General features: G+C 44.9%; 1 protein-coding gene across 4 annotated transcripts in view; it reads left to right on the forward strand.

Moving 5' to 3' along the window:
* CSMD2 (CUB and Sushi multiple domains 2) overlaps nucleotides 1–19,984 on the forward strand; it is a 560,963-nt gene that overhangs the window by 425,230 nt on the left and 115,749 nt on the right. For all 4 annotated transcript variants that reach the window (XR_007770925.1, XM_050932578.1, XM_050932579.1 and 1 more), the window contains 6 exons: nucleotides 5,359–5,553; nucleotides 6,606–6,722; nucleotides 9,605–9,718; nucleotides 11,454–11,549; nucleotides 14,787–14,990; nucleotides 15,638–15,762. Coding sequence is in view for 3 of the 4 variants with exons in the window: in XM_050932578.1 (XP_050788535.1) it covers nucleotides 5,359–5,553; nucleotides 6,606–6,722; nucleotides 9,605–9,718; nucleotides 11,454–11,549; nucleotides 14,787–14,990; nucleotides 15,638–15,762 (851 nt within the window). In the remaining variant the exon portion in view is untranslated. The remainder of the gene's footprint in view (nucleotides 1–5,358; nucleotides 5,554–6,605; nucleotides 6,723–9,604; nucleotides 9,719–11,453; nucleotides 11,550–14,786; nucleotides 14,991–15,637; nucleotides 15,763–19,984) is intronic.

Below are 19,984 nucleotides of genomic sequence, written 5' to 3' on the forward strand. Positions count from 1 at the left end.
ATTGTAAACGCACCCGGCTTTTTTGTGTCTTGTGATCTTGCCGTATCAAAGGAACAGAGGCCGTGCCTCTTTCAAGGCAGCTTTGGCATTGTCACTGGAAAAGGGGCAAGCACCGATGGCTCTAGTTGAGCAGCGAGGGCTGTGTGTGGAACCGAGGACCCAGCAGGGTAACAGTCTGGTTTATTTAATTTTTTTCTTGCTAAATGAAACTTCACACCGATTATTTTCTTTTCTGCAACTTTTCAAAGCGTTGTCTGAGCATTTAGTGCTCATGAAGAGCCCCGTAGCAACAGCCTTAGAAGCTACCGTCCTGTGTCTGCAGAACAGATGCAATGTAGACAACTGCTGCACAAGTTTTCTTCACAGTGTCCCACCAGCGTGTCCAGTCTGTGGCCGGGAAGGTATCAGGGGACAGGTTTATATCCGTGCCCCATTTGGCTCAGTCATTCTTTGCTCTTACTGCCAAGTTGGCTACGCAGAGGGCCAATTTTGGTGGTGGACAGTTACTTGTGTGTGTATGTGAGAGAGAGAGAGAGAGAAACGTGGATAGCTGTCCCTTTGGAACTGGAATGAGACACCCAAACTCTCGTTTTGCAAGATGTCAAATGCTTTTCGGTCACTGCCAGCTGTGGCTGGTTTTGAACCAATCACCACTTACTTCACAGACCTGGAATTTGGTGAGGTACGACGCTCATTTTGCAGACCAGCAAATCAAAGGACAGAGAGATTAAAACTTGCCCGTGATCACATGATGAGTTTGGTGGTGGTGCTGGGGATCCAACCCAGAAGCCCTGATTCTTCCTCCTCTGCTGCCACCACTGGACCAAACTCCTCCTTAAACTGGAGAACGTCCTGCCATTTTGCTCTGTGAACACATTCATAGGTCAGCATTGGCTGGTGTCATAGCGAATGGCCAGTGAAGGAGTTGGTGGATTGGGGCGGGGGTATTGTCGGCATGCCAAGGGGAACCATCTGCATGGCTGACTAAGGCACGTACTGTCCCTAGAGGCACGGACTCTCCAGGGAAAAGAAAAACAGCCAAAAAGAGAGAAAACAAAAGAGCAGCGGGGGGATCCTTCAGCAATCAGCCGCCAGCCCCCGACAGCAGGGTGACTGGAGCTCTGAACATCGTGATTTTTGAAAGCGAGAGCGGAAACTGAGATCAAGTGTATAGCTAAGGCACCTGACAGCTGGGTGGGAGGCTGATTGGCAGGTTGAGGCGACATTAGCTTGTGAGATGAAATGCAGGGAAATGGTTCAAAATCACAAGAGAGGCATAAGGTGGTCATGAGGAGACCTGTCGGGTGCAGCCTTGTTAGAGAGGAGGCTAATAACGAATGCTAGCATTCACAAGGCCTGCAGAACTGAGAAACAATTTGAACAAGCAAGCGCAGCGTTTACTTTTGCAAATGTCTCCTGGGCGGTGATGTACTTGGGTTGGCTTTGCCAGGCAGCAGCACTTCTGCCTTGTTCAGGGCATGGGATGCAAATTCAGTCACTGCCTGCGGTGCCTCACTCCCAAGCCGATGGAGCCATGGGCGCACTGCAGATGTGCAGAGGGGTGCTCAGCTTCTGCTCTCGTCCCCAACGGCTGGTGCTGGGTTCTGGCGATGAAATCCGGGCCGTTTTTGGCCTCAGCTCCATGTCCGGGTAGCTATGCTCAGCACTCCAAGTGTTTCTTGAGCGGTATATGTTAAAACAGATCTGTAATTGCCCATAACTGGGTGGATTGTTACCAGTACCACTGAAAATTCAGATATAATAGGCTTAATGCACGGTAGTTTATTTGAGAAAGAATTGCACAAGCTGTAAAGGTTACAGAATATACATCTCCCTAATAAGCCTCAATTCCCCAAGCATAAACCCTCAGTAACTGTGCTGGCCTTACACAGTATCTTGCTTGGCAAACAAAGCAGGTATAGGTACCAGTCCTAGAGGGAGACTTCTCTTCTTTTCCCCTCTCAGGTACTTGGTCTGTCAAATGTCCCTCGCTGCAGGGTCTTGGTTACCCCAAGGCCTTCTGATTCAAAAGTCCTACACAAGTCTCTTGTAACAGGGTCTTGGCTACCCTGAATCTCTGTGTTACAGCATCACAGACCTCTTTAGATGTCAGTTGGGGAACTAACTAACTAATGTACTCTGCTTAGCATTTATATCTTTTGTTCTCACAGGAGTCACATGTCTCAGAAATATGCCCTGTGTTTCATTACTGGTTTGCTTTAATTAATCTTTTAGAAGGGGGCTGCAAAACAGGCACAGACAAAAGCTCAATCAACGTTTACCCTCTCATCAATCATTCACTTGAGCGTCTAGTGCGGTGTTCTCCAGAAGGGGTTATTTTGACTCCGGTCAACCTGTACCAAGCTCCCTGGTGGCCTGTTTTACGTTTTTTTTTTACATTGTGAGCTGGTCAATTGGCTGACAGGTTTCAAGAGAAACACGCACAGATACAGCCTTTTTTAACCATTCTAGTGCAATTTCAATACTCTCAGTAAATGTCTACACCAACTGTCTGATGCTAAGAGAATCCTGCTCCCAGAATCCTCTAGCAAATTCCAAGCCATACCAAACTCATGCTTTACCACACTTATGCATGTCAGCCACAGTAAGTCATAGTAATTTGGCACCATCCCAACAGTATACAGAAGAATCTTTATATTGATGAAGGCTGCCTGCTCACTATTATAGCCTGGCTGAGCAGCAGTGGTCATTATCGGAAGAGTGAGGGTTAAAGAAGACAAAAAATGTTGGCTCCTTGTCTAACTGCATAGCCTGGTGGTCATGCTCTCCATCGCCATGGGTGAAGTGAGACCTCCAGGCCTGGTCTCTTCCTAGTCGGCATGGCTAATGTCTCTTTATTGCATCCAGCTTCTGCTCAGGCATGAAATGATGGAATAAAAACAAAGTTCTTTATAGCTTCTGAGAACAGAAGTATTTTGCCACGGTCTGTCTGAGCATCAAGGCCCTTTACAAACAGACAGCTGATTATGCCTCACAGCACACACACACCTTCCCTGCAGGAGGCAACTAAATTGCATTATTCCATTTTGCAGTGAAGAGAATAAACTTGCAGCGAGGGGCAGTGAGGTGGCCAAGGTCATGCAGTAAGCCTGTGGCAGAGCCAGGAAAAGAACCTTAGAGTTCTGTCTCCTCATCCTGTGCTTTTACCACTAGACAGTGCTCCCCTCTAGAGAAGAAGAGAGGCTTTACCTCCTGTGTCCCAGTTCAATTATCCCCAATAGAAGCACTTCAGACTCTGTTCTCTGCCTACCTGAGCCACTGTCTAATGTTCACGGGAAGGAAAGCACAAAGCTAATCCTGCTTCCAAAGAAGCCAGGGCAGGGCCTGGTAGGAGTGGGTTGAGTCTTTTTTCTTTCAAACAAAATTAAAACTGCACGATATCATTCTTAGGCAATTGTGATTGTTCACAGACCCCACTGTTCACCAAAAAGCACTGAGCTTTAATCAGCAATTTCTAAATGACAAAAGCATAGGAATAATCAAAGCCCCTAATTATATTTCATTTTTTAAAAAGTCCCTACGAAGCAGAAGAAAAATATGCACAGCCTGACAGATCTGCAATCTTTACTGAAATTTTCATATATAAATGGGTATTTTAACTCTGCAGGGCATGGGAAAGAGAATGAAAAATGTCTTCGTTTTGTCTAATTGCATGTAGTGATTCTGCAGTAATCTACACATCTGGATAAAAAACCAGCTAGCACATGGCACTGTGTATCACTGAGGGTAAGAGAACTAAACTGTTAGATGCTAGACTGACGGGTGCCTGAGAGATACCGTGGATAGATGTTGTGCATCCAAACTATATTAACTATATGCTCTGGTTTGCAAAGTTCATTGCATTCTGTCTCCAGTTCAGCAAAGCATGTATGCAGCTACTTAAATAAAAGCTCTGCCTATGTGCCTGATTTGGTACCAGTAAATACTTGCACAATCACTATCTCCCCTCCTCCACCATGCTGTGCTTGTGCCAGTATTTTAGAGATGGGCCTAAACCAAAATCTGGGATCTGAATATCCCCAGTGTGTGAGAATGTGTTTGAAATCCAGGCATAGATCTGGATCCAAATCTTGCAATGACCCCCATCTGTTATAATGGGCTGAAGCGGAATCCCAGATCAGAAAAGGCTGGTTTTGAAATTGGGATCTGCCTTTTGCTTGGAAAAGCATAGTTGCTTAGGGAGGGTTTCAGAGACATGTTTTTAATATCATCCATAATTTTATGTCCAGGCTTACTTGTAAAGACACACTATAGGACTTGGGGGAAATCGTCAACAGTGTCCAAGTGATTTAGGAGCCTAATTCCTATTGACTTTCATTGGGGTTTTTCTAAGTGCCTAAGCCACTTTTAAAATTGGAATTTAGGCACTTGCATCACTTAGAGGCTTTTGAAATTTTTTCCCTGAGTGTGTAACTCTGTGACTACGGTTTGTGGTGCCTTCAGCGGAATTTCTATGCAAAATTAGAGGCCCAGTTGAGGGCCTATAAAAAAATGAACTGTAATGTCAGCAACACCACAGCATTTCCAGAGGTTGCGTGTAATAAACGCTCTTCATCTGAAGATCTAAAAGCACTTTACAAATAGTAAATAAGGCTCACAAAATCCTTGTGATGTGTTATTCCCCCATTTTAAAGATGGGAAAACTGAGTCATAGAGCAGCTAAGTGATGTTCCCAACGACACCCAGTGAGTGAAAGTTTATCTTCACTGCAGAGTTAGCCCAGGTGACTGGCATCTGAGTTAGCTAGTCCAGGTGTGAGCAGCCATGCTGCAAAGCCTGTACCCAAGTTACTGGGTCCTCACTGGTGCTGCGCTTCCTCATGTGTGTTGCTAGGGCTCCTGATGGCATATCCCGTGGTTCTTTGCATGCTGCAGTAAGCTGAGCTGCTCTATGACTCTTTTCGAGTGAATTGTCGGAGATCTTGTCTGTCCTTCTGGACACATGGGGGGAATTGTGGGAAGGCACTGGAGGACTATCAGCTCTTGAGTGATTTAGCCACTGCAAAGTGGGTGGTTTCCACCCGAGTGAAAGCAGAACCTGAACTCTAACCCACGCCCCCAACTTTGCTAGCTTGAAAGTACTACTAAACTCAAGTGAGAGGTTTTTGTGTGCAGACAGTGGGGGGACAGGGACAACACCTGGGTAGGATCCCAGGCTGATTCGATAGGGAGGACAGCCCCTGAGTGGCACAGCTGTTAATAATAGGACTCTGTAGTCTTGACTCCCAGTTACCTGCTGTAACTGATAGAGCTGGCACCACGTACTATTTACCTGCTGGATGAGCATCTAAAACAGTCAAATCAACACGCTAAACATCCTTGCAATATTATTTTGCAGAAAATCCCAGGGAGTCTTGCTTTGATCCTGGGTCAGTTAAGAATGGCACCCGAGTGGGCACAGACCTGAAACTGGGATCGACAATTACCTACTACTGCGATGGTGGCTATGAAATCGAAGGAGTATCCACCCTGACATGCATAATGGGAGGGGATGGGAAACCCACGTGGAACCAACCTCGGCCAACATGCACAGGTAAGGCTGGTGAGGTGAGCGAGGAGCTGGCTCCGAAATGTCTACACCTGCTGCCGAGCCTCTCTGTGGCACAAACCATTCAGATGCATGGGTGTCCCTTTTATAGCAAGCTCGTCGGGTGTTGGGGGGAGCTTTGTTTTTACTCCTGTAAAAAATATTGAATGAAAAATGAAAGCCCTCACTGTCTGAGGTCAGAAAGAAACTTACTCTGTATGCAAATTATGTCATAGATGTCCATTATGAGGGATCTTGTCCCTTCTTCAGAATCATCTGACAAAGACGGTACTGGAATAAACCAGTTATCAGATCCAGCAGGACAAATTCTGCATTCCTAATACAGCATCTGATTCGAGAAGCCACTTAAGCCTGTGCTGAAATTCATTCTTATTTAGGAAGGTACCTAAGCACGTGCTTAATTGATTTCCTGAGCCCAGGTGGGAGCTGGTAAGAAAACAGGAAAATGTTTTTTCTCATAAGTTTTTCCTGTTTTTCATCAGAAAATTATGTTGATAAAATGTTTCTGACCAGCTCTATTTCTAACGGGAACTGGGCAAGAGACTAATATGAGGCTAGAACACAGGTGTGGATTGGAGAAATCGATGGTTTGAAAGTGTTCTGATGGGGAGTGTTGTGTCGGTCCCTGAGCCTATCTCCTATTGCTGAGAAACAATGAAAACATTAAGAGCCCATCCCTCCAACTCCTGTGCTTTATAATCAGATAGATAGCACTGGAGATCACGCATACGGCTACATACTGTCCGTGACATCCTCCTAATCCCCGGTATGGTGGTGGTAATTAAACATGAAGCAAGCATGAACTCCAATTAGAATAAGCGGTATTGTTCTTAATAAGAACTTGCAGGAGTCCTGCTCCACCTGAAATGTAGAGTTGATCACAGACTTGGGCAACCAGTCCCTGCTCAGAATTATAAGCACATGGCTGGATGTATTTTGAAGCAGTGGTGAAAATGGGTAATGCTTGAAGCTAAGGCTCGAATGACAGTTGCTCCAGTGATTTCTTCCAATGATTTCTTCCTGACTTTGTCTTTCAGCACCGTGTGGTGGTCAGTACACTGGATCAGATGGAGTAGTTCTGTCTCCAAATTATCCTCGGAATTACACCAGTGGACAAATCTGCCTCTATTTTGTCATCGTGCCGAAGGACTACGGTATATGCTGTGCAGTCAGTGGGCTAGATTCTCAGCTGGTATAAATCAGCATTGCTCTGTTGAAGCCACTGGAGATGAGTCAGTTTATACCAGCTGAAAATGTCCCTCACAGTCTATTTTCTACAATTGTGTGTGAGTGTATTATTACTGGGGAGGAGGAGGAATGGGAAATACAGCAAAAGTGACACTATTGACTGTAAATTTAATTTCATGTACAGAGGTGTTGGAAAAATTTTAATTTAAAAATTACACGAAAATGGCAAAAAAGAAATTGACAAAGGTTTTGTTACTGGTTGGGGGGGGGGGAAAGTGAAAATTTAATTTTACAGTGATTAGGTTTTGCAATGGAGCAGTAACAGCAGTCTTCACCTTCAGAAGATGTCTGAGAGTGCAAATGTATTCAGCCCAAATACATGCTAAATTTTGTGCTAAAATTGTGTCTGTGTGTGAAAGAGAGAGAGGTAAGAGTAAAAATCAATCTGGTGGCCCTTTAAAAATCTTTCAGAAAATAAGTGTTTGTTGAATGGATATTTAGAAGGTAAATATAGAACTGTTAGAACAGCTGTTAGAACTGATCTTTGCAATTCAGCCACTGTCAAGTGAAATACTATCACAGGCAGGAGATAGATATGTTGCCCCAGCAAGAATGATAAGGCTCTCTGCCATTCTAATATGCACAATGAGGAGGTGCAGCTACTTGTACCATATTTAGACTGTCGGATGAGAAAAGCTCTCTCTCGTGTGCAAAGCTCCCTTTGAGATGTTATTTTTCCTGTAGACTTGTCGTGACCTTCATTTTGCTAAAGCTACTGCATGGAATATTGGAATCTGAGATTAGAGCAGAACTCTGTCTAGTGGCCGGGGGGAAGGGTTGGTGATTATTCTGCGATATCAACAGCACTATGCCCTGATTCAGCAAAATAAGCTGGGCTGAATAGGTGTGGGAGCATTCACGTGCTTAAGTACTTTGCTGAATCAGGGCCTAAATGCGCATCAGAGCCAGATTAAATCCATGCACCAACATTTTAGTTATAGACTCTGATGTTGCTTAATTTTGTACGGTGCCTGGATACCAGCATGATATGTACCTTGGAAACCCTTGAGACAGCTAGATGGATGGGTATTAATGTTGTTTAACATATTTTCTCTTTTTCAAAGTGAACTTAGGGCTCATGAAACTTGCTGCACTGACAGCTCTGTAGAGTGAAGCCCTGTAAATTTGATTCCACAAGACAAGCTTCTGTAGGCTGCCGTGTTATATTGATCTACAATGGAGTCAGTCCCCATAGCCCTTGACACAGCAAGGTTGGATAAGGACACCCAGTTCTATCTGGGACTGAATTAGGGCTGCCAATTTCTTCCCCTCAGTAGCTCGCACACAGCAATGACCTTCAGTCTTTACTGACTTGAGGCGGATTTGGACCCATGATCAAGCTGTGAAATACACCATAGGTTGCTACCATTCCACAGTGCCATCCAGCCCCGTTAAGGTGCTACTGTTGCTACTTTTGCTGATCCTTATGCTTGAATCAGTAAAGTATCTAAGCAAAATGTCTTGATGAGCGTCCTGACTTCCTATCTGCAGTATGATGACTGCAAAGTTAGATTTTTTCCCCCACACACCGTGTTTCAATAGCTTCATTAAAAGTGAGTGGGGAAACTGCTAGTAGCAAATTCTGCAGGAATCCTGTTTCCTTTCCTTTCCTGATTCTCCAGACTGCAGGTGTCAGGGGGCTGGCCCAGCCCCCTTGCAGTGTCCTAGCATGGAAGCCACGCTGTAAAACTGAATTTGAAAGTAACAAACGTTGCAGCTTGGTTGTTGATGAATTTCACAGTGAGGGACCTTACCGTTAGTGAATCTGTAGCTGGGCGTTTGCAACTTACAGATACACAGCTCGGGGAGTGGGGGGGAGGAATAGAGGGTTGGGTTCTTGAGGAAAATACTGTTGTATTTTGAAAAATTTACAAAAATTACCCAAATCCGCACACACCAACTTGAAAATGGCCTGATCATCTCATTATCCTTTTCCCATGGATGAGGTGGGGGTCATCTGGGTGCATTTACAAAATAAGCAGTAAAATGGGGAACACAGAATGACTTCCTCATTGGCAGTCTCAGCAGAGGTGCCTAGGACTGACAGGAAATTCAAGTATCTTTTCATCACCAGGAGGTGTCCTTCCAGAGCAGATGGGCTTGGGGCTGGAATTGGGCAGGGATGGTGTCCCTAGCCTCTGTTTGCCAGAACCTGGGGTTTGGTGACAGGGGATGGATCACTTGATAATTGCCTGTTCTATTCATTCTTTCTGAAATACCTGGCATTGGCCACTGTCGGCAGACAGGATACTGGGCTAGATGAACCGTTGGTCTGACTCAGTGTGGCCATTTTTATGTTATGTTCTCAATTAAGGGCTCAATTTTTTAATTTGAAAAAATGTCACTCTAAGCATTTTGGGGCAGGGACCAGCTTTTTGTTCTTTGTTTGTATGGTGCCTACCACCATGGAGTTCTGGTCCAAGGCTTCTCAGTGCTATCAGAATACAAATAATAAATAATAATCCATCGTTATCACTGGGTGAAATTATATATCCTGTGTTATGTAGCTGGCCAGGCTAGACTCGCCATAAGATGATCCCTTCTGGTCTATGAATCCTTGGTGAGCCAGCATTTTGGAAGCTTGCTGCTGCTCATGTTGTACCTGCTTTATGGATAAATAAGGGATTTCCATCCGAGGGGCTGACAATCGAGCACTTGTCTCTGGGTTCTCAAGACAGGCTGGAGGTACCTGAAGCTGAAACATCTCAGCGTTGCAGGTTGGCTTTAGCTGAATTGCAGTGTGTTCCCTGTCTCTTGCCCTTATTGGTTCCATTCTCTCCATTCACAGTGGTTTTTGGGCAGTTTGCCTTCTTCCAGACAGCGCTCAATGATGTCATAGAAGTTCACGATGGACCCAACCAACACTCCCGGCTCCTCAGCTCGCTCTCCGGCTCTCACACAGGTAAGGATCAGTCACCAGTGCTGGCAGAGACGTAACGCCCCGTAATGATCGATAGGGCCTTGCCTCTCAAAATGTCATTGCACTGACTGATCAGTGACAAGCAACGACCCCAGGCTAGGGAGAATATGGCAGCGCTGCTAGCCGGTGGGGGTAAGTTGGGCAAGGCCCAGTGAGTATGTCTATGCTGCAGCTGGGAGTGATTCTTCCAGCTCAGGTACACAGACTCATGCCAGCTTGACCCTGAACCTGGCCTCGAGGCTCAGTTCCAGCTGCAGTGTCAGGGCCAGCTCCAGGCACCAGCTTAGCAAGCAGGTGCTTGGGGTGGCCAAATCAAAGGGGCAGCACTCCGTCCGGTATCGAGGCGGCACATCCAGGTCTTCAGCAGAAATTCGGCGGCGGGTCCCTCATTCCCACTCTTCCTCTTTGAGCTGCTGCCGAATTGCCGCCGAAGACGAAGAGAGGGAGGACCCGCTGCCGAACTGCCGCAGAAGAAGTGGCGCGGTTGAGCTGCCACCGAAGTGCCACCGCTTGTCTCTTTTTTTTTTTTTTTTTTTTTTTTGCCACTTGGAGCGACAGAAAAGCTGGAGCTGGCCCTGGCAGTGGAGAAGTGCCAAATGTGGCGTGCTGGGAAATGGTTATTTAAGAACAGAGAGGGATTAATTCCCTCTGTTACGCACTATGTACTCCAGTGCGGTGGCAAACAGGGGCTGTGAAAGCCCTTTAGCCAGCCAGGGAAGAATTCCTCCTGTGCAGGCATTGCGTGAATGAGGCATAGGCTGCCCTGTGCTCGGCCCCTTACAAGCCCTTTCAAAACAGGGGGTGGCAAGATCAAGGGAGAAAGAGGCCATCATGCAGACCACGATGGTAGATTCTGAGCAGTTGCAGATTGCTGAGCTCTTCATGGGCAGCTCCAGCATGGCTGCTGTAACTGAGACCATCTTCCTGGTTTCCTGAAGTGATGCTGGAGGCCGATTCAGTTCTCAGCCAACACAAAATCACATTTCCCTGCAGAAAGTGATTGCAGTGTCTCTCCCCTCATAGCTGATGTTATCTTCCAACTGAACATTGCCTTCCTTTCATTTTCAGGACCCACCCATCCCTTGTTTGGCTTTAGCTTCCCAATGCTGTACTTAAGGAACTTGTTTCCTTGTCGTGTGTGTGGTGTGAGATCCCCATTAGTGGGTGATATACGTCTAGGCCAAGACTGACCATTGATATTTGGTGCTTCATTTTGGGGAAGCCCAGCCTGAGACACCTTAGAGGGGCCTGATTTTCAAAACACACTGAGAACTTGTCCTCATTGCCGATCAGTTCTGAAAATCGTCACCAGGGACTAGACTTCTCAGGACAGTGTTTTTGTAAGGTGCGCACCCTACCTTTTTTTTCCCTCCAAAATTTGAGTTTGGTTCTTTAAAAAAAGGAAATCAATTTTTTTTTTAAAAATTGCAGCCACAATTGCATTTTTTCTTCCTGAAAAAAAACCCCCCACCATAGGCAACCTCCAGCTGTGCAGAGTCATGTGCTTCTACAAATAGATTCTCACTGATCCCTGGGTACAATTAAAAATTGCTCTGTGTGTAAGGAAGACTCCTCCATGTCAGCTTCAGAAAAACCTATACCATAGAAGTTTCCCATGTTGAGAAGGTCTTAGCAGAAAGGCCTCAGTAAACCAGTTTCTTGGATGATGCTGTAATATGTGTACGCCTGTCGTCTGTTTCCCTTTCTCCCTGTCTAGGTGAATCATTGCCCTTAGCCACCACCAATCAAATCCTCATTAAGTTCAGTGCCAAGGGTCAAGCAACTGCCAAAGGATTTCATTTTGTCTACCAAGGTAGGTGCAGTTGTGGTCCAGAGATACGTCCATGGTGAGTAAATGTCTCATTGACATTGACAAGCACTTTTTTTTTTCCAAATAGGTGGTTCAGATTTGAACCTGATCTTGCAAAGTCCTGAGCATCTTTGATCGCTCTTGTTTCAGTGGATTTGAGGGCAGGAGTTCAGTGGAGTCAGGCACACAGGTGCAATTGTTTTGGTAGATTGGAGAGAGGCCAAGCACATGATTGGTTGTCTGTCTAATGCAAAAATGATTCATCCCATTCACCCTATTGAGCCACAGTTCAGATTCATAGGAATCTCTGTTCTCGTCAGAGCAGAACGTGCTGGCAAGTGGACCCTTTTTTTTCAAAAATACGGATGGGCGTCAAAGTCAGTTCTTGCTTCCCCATTTCCTGGTGGTTGTGTATGCATAGGTGGGGATGCCTGTCTGAGATCTGTTGGAGGGAGGATGTGCAAGGCATCCTGGGTAAAACAAAACACACAGTGCATGGACATTCATCTCTCTGGACCGAATTAAAATCAACAAAAGCGCGTCACTAATGTGCTTGTAATCTTTGTTTTTCCCGCTCTTCCCAGCAATTCCCGCCTGAAGTGCTAATAAATCTCAGAGCCACTGAGAGATGAAAATTCAATGATATCCTATTCAGGAATAATCGGTGTTTTGACTTCTTTATTCCCACTGGGAGAAATTGCCCACTCACACAAAGGTCTGAGAGTCAGTCTCTCACCCCTTCGCTCTCTCCAAAGCTCAGCTGTATCCCATACCATACAGCTCACAGGAGCATCATCCGCTAAGTGGCAGGAGCTCAGGCACTTACAGAAATAAGGGCAGTCCCTGGGCCCAACTGTCTTTTTTCTCCCTCGCTCGTGTTGACAAGTATTGTTTTAAAATGTTACAATAACACATTCCCTTGTTACAATCCATTACAATAAGGAGACTCCTAGTAGCCTGAAAGAACCAAGTCAGTTTCCTCTCGGTTCCAATCCCAGCTCCACTGCTAGCTCAGTGTGGCTATGAACAGGTCACTTAGGGCGGAATTTGCCAGGGAGCCTAATCAAGTTAGGTGCCCTGTTCGCTTGAGCGCTTTGAAAAACTCAGCCTATAACCTCCTTGTGCCTTGGTTTTCCCATTTGTAAAACAGAAGTAACAATACTGCCCTGCCTTGCAGGGGTGTTGTGAAGGGAAACACATCAGCACAAGAACACCTGAGATGGTGACAACAAAGAGGTTAAAGTATTCACATGTGGATGTGACGGCACTTTTCATCATCAGTTGCACCCTCTATAGCCCGTTTCCTCTGTTGTTTGTATGGGTCTTTCACACAGGAGAGAAAAACCACCTTGAATTAATAGGAAAAGGTGATTGCAAACCCCCCAAAATTTTTCAGGGGGACCCAGGAGCCAGTGTTGTACCAGGAACTACTTTAAATTCATTTTTAAAAAAAGTCCAAATCTTTAGTTGGTGGTGTCCATACATCACTGCGAACATGTTAAGTGATAATCAAAGAATGATTGTGTGCAAGGACTCGTGATTTGTGTGAACTGAATGATTCTTTCTGTGTGTCTCTAATAATAATGATAATACCAAGCTCTTTTATATAGCACTTTTCATCAGTAGATCTCAAAGCACTTCACAACCATTCCTATATTTTATTCTCACAACACTCCTGTGAGCCCGGGCAGTGCTGTGATCCCCATTTCACAGATGGGGTACTGAAGCACTGAGAAACTAAGGGACTCTCCCAAGGTCACACAGGAAGTCTGTGGCAGCACAGAGAAGTGAACCTGGGTCTCCCAAGCATGTCAGCACAAAGAGCCATTAGATTTGCCTGCAGACACACAGGTGAGTGAATGCAGAAACCATCAGAGCACAGTAGGGCTTTGCAGTGGGGATACTTCCACTCAGGCTAGACTAATCCATCCAGATGCTCAGATCTGAGTGCCAAGCACTTGGGTTACCTGTGCAGTGAAGACGTAGCCAAAAAGACAGCCTCTGCCCTAAACAGCCTACAGCCTAACTGTGCATACTCAGTATGTACCCTTTAAAGTCAGAACCTATAATCCTGGGGCAAAATCTTTGCCTGATGTTCAGCTTAACATACATTCTTGTTTTGCAACCCTGTCTTGATCTAACTGTCATGCTGTCTGGAATGGCTCACAAGCAAGAATACCCCTCGGGCAGACCGTTAAGAGGTAGGACAGAAGCCCCAGACTGGTTGTGAGTTCTGTAATTCAATTTCACCAACCAAGTAACAAGTGGTAAATTCCTCAGGTCCTGTACAGCCTTAACATGGAGTCATGAACAGTCCTCTTGGGCATTCCGATCTATCTTGCCACCCAGGCAAGCTTGACTCTGTGACAGATGGTCATTTTACCCAAAGAGAGAAAATATTGGGGTTACTCCCAGTCCCAAAGGAGCAGTCATTTACCCCAGGTCAATTTGCACCTTTGATCTCACATCAAAGACAACGCTTATAGCCAATCCTGTAACTAACTAAAGATTTATTAAGTAGGAAAAAGAAATGAGTTATTTAAGAGGTTAAAACAGATAAATGTGCACACGCAAATGAGTTGCTGTCTTAGGTTTCAGATGGTGAAAGAGCTGCTGAAATATGCCAGTTCTATATGTCCATTAGGGCTAACCCAGGTTAATCCTGGGGATCTCTTGCTTATGTTTAGAAATCTTTGTCCGTCAGAGTCCAAACATCATAAAAACATCCTAATTCCTTCTGGTCCGGGAGTCCAAGCTGATGAGATGAGCACTTCTGCACCTAACCTCTTCATGGGTGGGGTGGGGGAGAAATTGACAAAGTTTCTGTTCCACAGTGGCCCATTTGGATTCAGTAGTCCTTCCTAATGGCCAGGTGATAACACCTTCTGTAGAAATCCAACATTTTGCATTAGGTGAAGCTTTCCCCCACCTCCTGTTTGGTGAATTACATAGTTTCAGAACAAACATTTTAGTTATAGAGCGAACACTTGAGAATTACCTTATAGCATGGGATACAGATATTATAAGTAGGACTAATACAAGCAGTATCCTACAAGCATGCCATAAAGTCTAAACACATTCTTATAACACTAATATCTATTTTAACTGTACTAATCCACAGGCGAACCAAACTTTTCCAGCTAAGCATTAGTCTGTGTTCAGAGAGCCCCAGGGCCTTGGCATCTTCTAGCTTCTGGTCTGCTAATATCACACTAACAGTTTCTCCCTCTGTGTTCAAAGCGGTTCCTCGCACCAGTGCTACACAATGCAGCTCCGTGCCGGAGCCCCGCTACGGGAGGAGGATTGGCAGTGATTTCGCTGTCGGGGCCATTGTCCGATTCGAGTGCAGTGCCGGATATGCTCTCCAGGGCTCCCGGAGTATTGAATGCCTGACTATGCCGGGAGCATTAGCTCAGTGGAATGTCTCCGTGCCTACCTGTCTTGGTTTGTAAACCTGGTTCTGTGGGGGATTAAAGGGAAAGCAAGCTTCTCTGCATGCCTAGCTCTTTGTATTCCTTGTGGGAAAGCCCTATAGAAACTCATGGAAAACCATCCCCTTTTTCTAGGGTTTTTTTAACGGAATATTGAATTCTATGGGATGATTACAATGATCTTTGAGAGGGTATCATTCTCTACTAAGGACTTTGCTCCTGCTTGCCAGATGTGCCAGGGTAGTGCCCAGCAACGCTGGCCTAAATGGGAGGGGATAAATGGCATTATGCCACCTTTCTTACCACCCTTCACAATGCTGGTGGCTGAACCAGGCCAGGCTGTAAATTAGACCAGCCTGTAGGCTGCTCTAACTTACACCAAAAGATCATGGTTTCCACACTGATCTGGATTGCTGAAATGTGGTGTACTCCTTCCCCATCCCTGCCAACCCCCGATTTGGGGCCAAAATCAGGTTCCCATTGTGCTGGGTGCTGTGCTGTCAGGAACAGAGGTGCAACGCAGATGGTTTTATTCACAAATCACTTTCTTAAGTAATCAACCAGTCTCAGGTACTTTTCTGCCCATACCCAGTGAAGTGTTGGTATTAAAGCTGAGCTCTTCCACATTCAAGTTCTCATTTGCTTTTGCTTTTTTTTCAGTGCCTTGTGGTGGAAACTTGACCGAGCGTAAAGGCACCATCCTTTCCCCTGGCTTCCCTGAGCCCTACCTGAATAGCCTCAATTGCGTGTGGAAGATAACCGTCCCTGAAGGAGCAGGAATACAGGTACCGTATTAAACAGCTGTCACTGCAGTGTGATGTTGAGAGAAGGAACATACTGTATCTAGTGCACTTGTAGAGGTCAAGTACCATTAAGTCGCTGCTACTCAGAGGTAGGAGATCAGTGGAATGCGTAATTCTTTTCTGGAATCAGACATTCATTTTCACTGAGGCTGGCAAGGTGGTTGAGATTTCAGTGGGAGGATTACTACATGGGGAAGCTGGCCGGCAGAACTACAGAGGAATAATTAAACCGCTATAGCTATGCTAGTATAACTCTCTGTGTAGATGCTCTGTTCTGGAATAAAAGTGAGTCTTTGTTGATATAGCTTATGTTGCCTGGAGCAGCCACATGGTATGTAATGATGCAGGTTTAAGTCATATAAACTATATCAAAATAAATCATTTTTAGTCTGGTTTAGATTATCCGCACAGGGTCTGTACCAGCATAGCTATAGCAGTATAATTCTACCACTGTAGTTCTAATAGTCAGTTTCTCCATGTAGTGAAGCCCTGTGTTTTGGTTTCTCTGGCACTTATCAGTCCTCCACAGAAACCCTGTCACAAACCTGAGGAGGCTGAGAATTAAATTCATTCAAAACACATCACAGAGACCAGTCCTTCAGATAAAGTTCCCATCCTCACAGGACGGTATGTAGCTACGTGTTATGCTGGCATCAATTGATGCAGATAAGATGGATTCATTTAATAGGGTTCATTCATTGCACAAGTCTGATAATTGCTGGGCTTCTTTCTTCTTCTTTATACCATTTTATCAGCAGGGGTTTTGTTTATTAAATGCTCCTATATTTTTTTATCAGGCATTAGGTTAATAGAGTTTTTTCCCCTCTCTCTGCAACAATCATAGCTGTTGGCACACACAGTAAATATATGTCTTACTTTTATTACCCTATCCCTATGTGCTGCAAATCTGCGTCTGACACGAAGCGACCAGGCTGCATTCTGATCTCTAGGACACCAGTGTAAATCTGAAATGATTCCATAGACTTCAGTGGAGTTACTTCAGATTTACAGTCATGTCACTGAGATTAGTATCTTGCCTGACCACGGCCTGTCACATCCGTGACAGTTTGTTAACAGGTGGAATGGAGGGGATAAGTGCTCTGTGGCTTCTAAAGAGGCTGTCACTGCTCCCAGACTGGCAAATTCCTGCTCTTGTTTTGTATTTTAAGCCCAATTAACAGAATGTTTTGCAAAGGTGCAAAATGCATCACAGATTCCTTCCCACTCATCTGAAATGTTAGCCATTAATACAATCAAATTGCAGGATGCTCCATTTAAACATGTAAACAGTCGATACATTTTGCAAAATGTTTGGGACTCTCATTCTCAAGAGGTGATAATTAATTCACTGATTTTTTTTAAGTGATATCAATAGATTCCACCACTTTTAATGCAAAGCGTCAGTGGGAATGTTCTCAGCACATGTAGGCAATCATTGTTTTTACATTCCTACACTGGGTATGGAAGGAAGTGAATAATAATATAGGCTGGTAAGAAAAAACATGTCTTTCATTCATAAGTGCTCTCCTGGTGATTTCGTCTCCCCATCATTATGATGCATCTAATAAACTCTCCCACAAGCCATAATGGGTAAAACTAGAAAAAGTAATATGAGGAAAATCAGGAAATAATCCAAAAGCCCTTTTTTCCACTAACGGTTTATCTACAGGGGGGCACTAAGGAAAATTAAAGTGGATTAGTTAAACCTCACTAAACCCATATGTCAAGTATCAGAGGGGTAGCCGTGTTAGTCTGGATCTGTAAAAGCAGCAAAGAATCCTGTGGCACCATATAGACTAACAGATGTTTTGGAGCATGAGCTTTCGTGGGTGAATACCCACTTCATCAGATGCATGTAGTGGAAATTTCCAGGGGCAGGTATATATATGCAAGCAAGCCAGAGATAATGAGGTTAGTTCAATCAGGGAGGATGAGGCCCTGTTCTAGCAGTTGAGGTGTGAAAACCAAGGGAGGAGAAACTGGTTCTGTGCCCCATCCTCCCTGATTGAACTAACCTGGTTATCTCTAGCTTGCTTGCATATATATACCTGCCCCTGGAAATTTCCACTACATGCATCTGACAAAGTGGGTATTCACTCACGAAAGCTCATGCTCCAAAATGTCTGTCTATAAGGTGCCACAGGATTCTGAACCCATGTGGACACTCTTATTCAAAATTAAAGTGGCCTTAATTCAGTTTACTTTACTTCCAGAGTGAATTAAGATAATCTAAATTGAACAAAGCCAATTTAATTCTGAATACAAAATGTCCACACTGGAGTTTAATTATAAATATATGGAGATGTACCTATCTCATAGAACTGGAAGAGGCCATGAAAGGTCATTGAGTCCAGCCCCCTGCCTTCACTAGCAGGACCAAGTACAGATTTTTGCCCAAGATCCCCAAGTGGCCCCCTCAAGGATTAAACTCAAAACACTGGGTTTAGCAGGCCAATGCTGAAACCACTGAGCTATCCCTCCCCCTTTAACTAATCCACTTTAAATTCACCACTTTCCTTAATTTGGATTAATTATCCTGAGTGTCCCTGTGTAGACAAGCCCTAAAGGTGACCTGCAAAGAGGAAAAAAAATAAGTTTGGGTTTATGCACATGAGAAACAAAAATCATCTTGCCTCTAAGTGAGCATCAAGTCAATCATTTCCAAAAGCTTTACCAGCGCAGTTCAGCATCCAATACCATGGTGATGCGTAGGGCCCTACCCAATTCACGGTCCATTTTGGTCAATTTCACGGTCATAGGATTTTTAAAATCATAAATTTCATGATTTCAGCTATTTAAATTTGAAATTTCACAGTGTTGTAATTGCAGGGGTCCTGACCAAAAAGGAGTTGTGGGAGGGTCGCAAGGTTATTGTAGGGGGGTTGCAGTACTGCTACCCTTACTTTTGCGCTGCTTCTGACGGTGGCGCTGCCTTCAGAGCTGGGTGCCTGGCCAATAGCTGTTGCCTTCCGGCTGCCCAGCTCTGAAGTCAGCACAGAAGTAATGGTGGCAATACCAGGACCTCCCTGGCCTCCCCCATGGAATCTCTATAATATAGGGTAAAAGCGCACAAAAGACCAGATTTCATGGGGGGAGACCAAATTTCACGGTCCGTGACGCATTTTCATGGCCTTGAATTTGGTGAGGCCCTAGTGATGAGTCATCAGCAAGGGACTGGCCCTTGGTCCTTCAGCACAGGCCTCTGCCACTTTCCGCTAAAGAAATAACTCTGTTAGCCTGAAGCAGCACTTCTACCCATGCCACTCTTCACAGGGGGCCACAGTGCATTGCACTAATGGCATGAGTGGGGATATGGATGATGAATAGATCCACAGCCCCTTCAGCTTTACCCCTGAAGACGCACGTAGACCAAGGGGCAGAAATGTGAATCCAGATGACGTGACACCTTCTGCCGAGGAGGCTGATGTTGATTTCTGATTCTTTTTCTCTGTTGGAAGTTTCTCAGCTGAAGAAAAGTTTGCTGGAGCCATTGGGCTTTGACAGGTGGAACGTATCACCATGAAGTCTGCCTCCGGGAGCCGTCAAGAAAAGTGATGCACTAAAGGCAGAACAAGAGCGATCACTCTGTGTTTGACCCACATAGAAGCAAAGCCAGCATCTAGTTATGCTTATGCACCCCAAGGCACTCTCTGCACTGAGGTGGACCACATTGTAACCAGAGCCACTTAGCCCTGAGCACCTTATGTGCCCCATCCCCCCAATTACCTCCTTTTGTGTGTGAAATGTTCAGAGTTATTAGATACTAATTTAAGTATCAGTTTACCCCCGTTCTGTACAACAATTAAAGGTTAAACAACTGTAAATCAGAGGAGGAGGCGAAACAAAAGCTCTCTTAGCAGCAACGAGTCAGCGGCAGGGGGGTTTTATGCAATCAATGCACCAGCTCGCACTTCTGCCATGAATTATTCATTCTGGGAACAAACCTTCCTGTGAATTAATTTCTGTACATGGCAGAAAACAGATGCAGATCCCTCATGAATCTACATCAGTCTAGAATTAGAACCTTTAAAGTGTTTGTCTTGATAAACATAAATAAAGGAATTTTAAGATAGCAAATGAAACCCACTTTCCTTTGTAAAAATGTAAGTAATAATTGGGGTGCAATTATGCAGGCTGACAGGTATTGACTCTGTCAGTGTGATAGGTAATGGCTCCACAGGGGTCATTAGTATTCCAGCTAGAT

The sequence above is a fragment of the Gopherus flavomarginatus genome, chromosome 22 (assembly GCF_025201925.1).
Source record: "Gopherus flavomarginatus isolate rGopFla2 chromosome 22, rGopFla2.mat.asm, whole genome shotgun sequence".
Lineage (NCBI taxonomy): Eukaryota > Metazoa > Chordata > Testudines > Testudinidae > Gopherus > Gopherus flavomarginatus.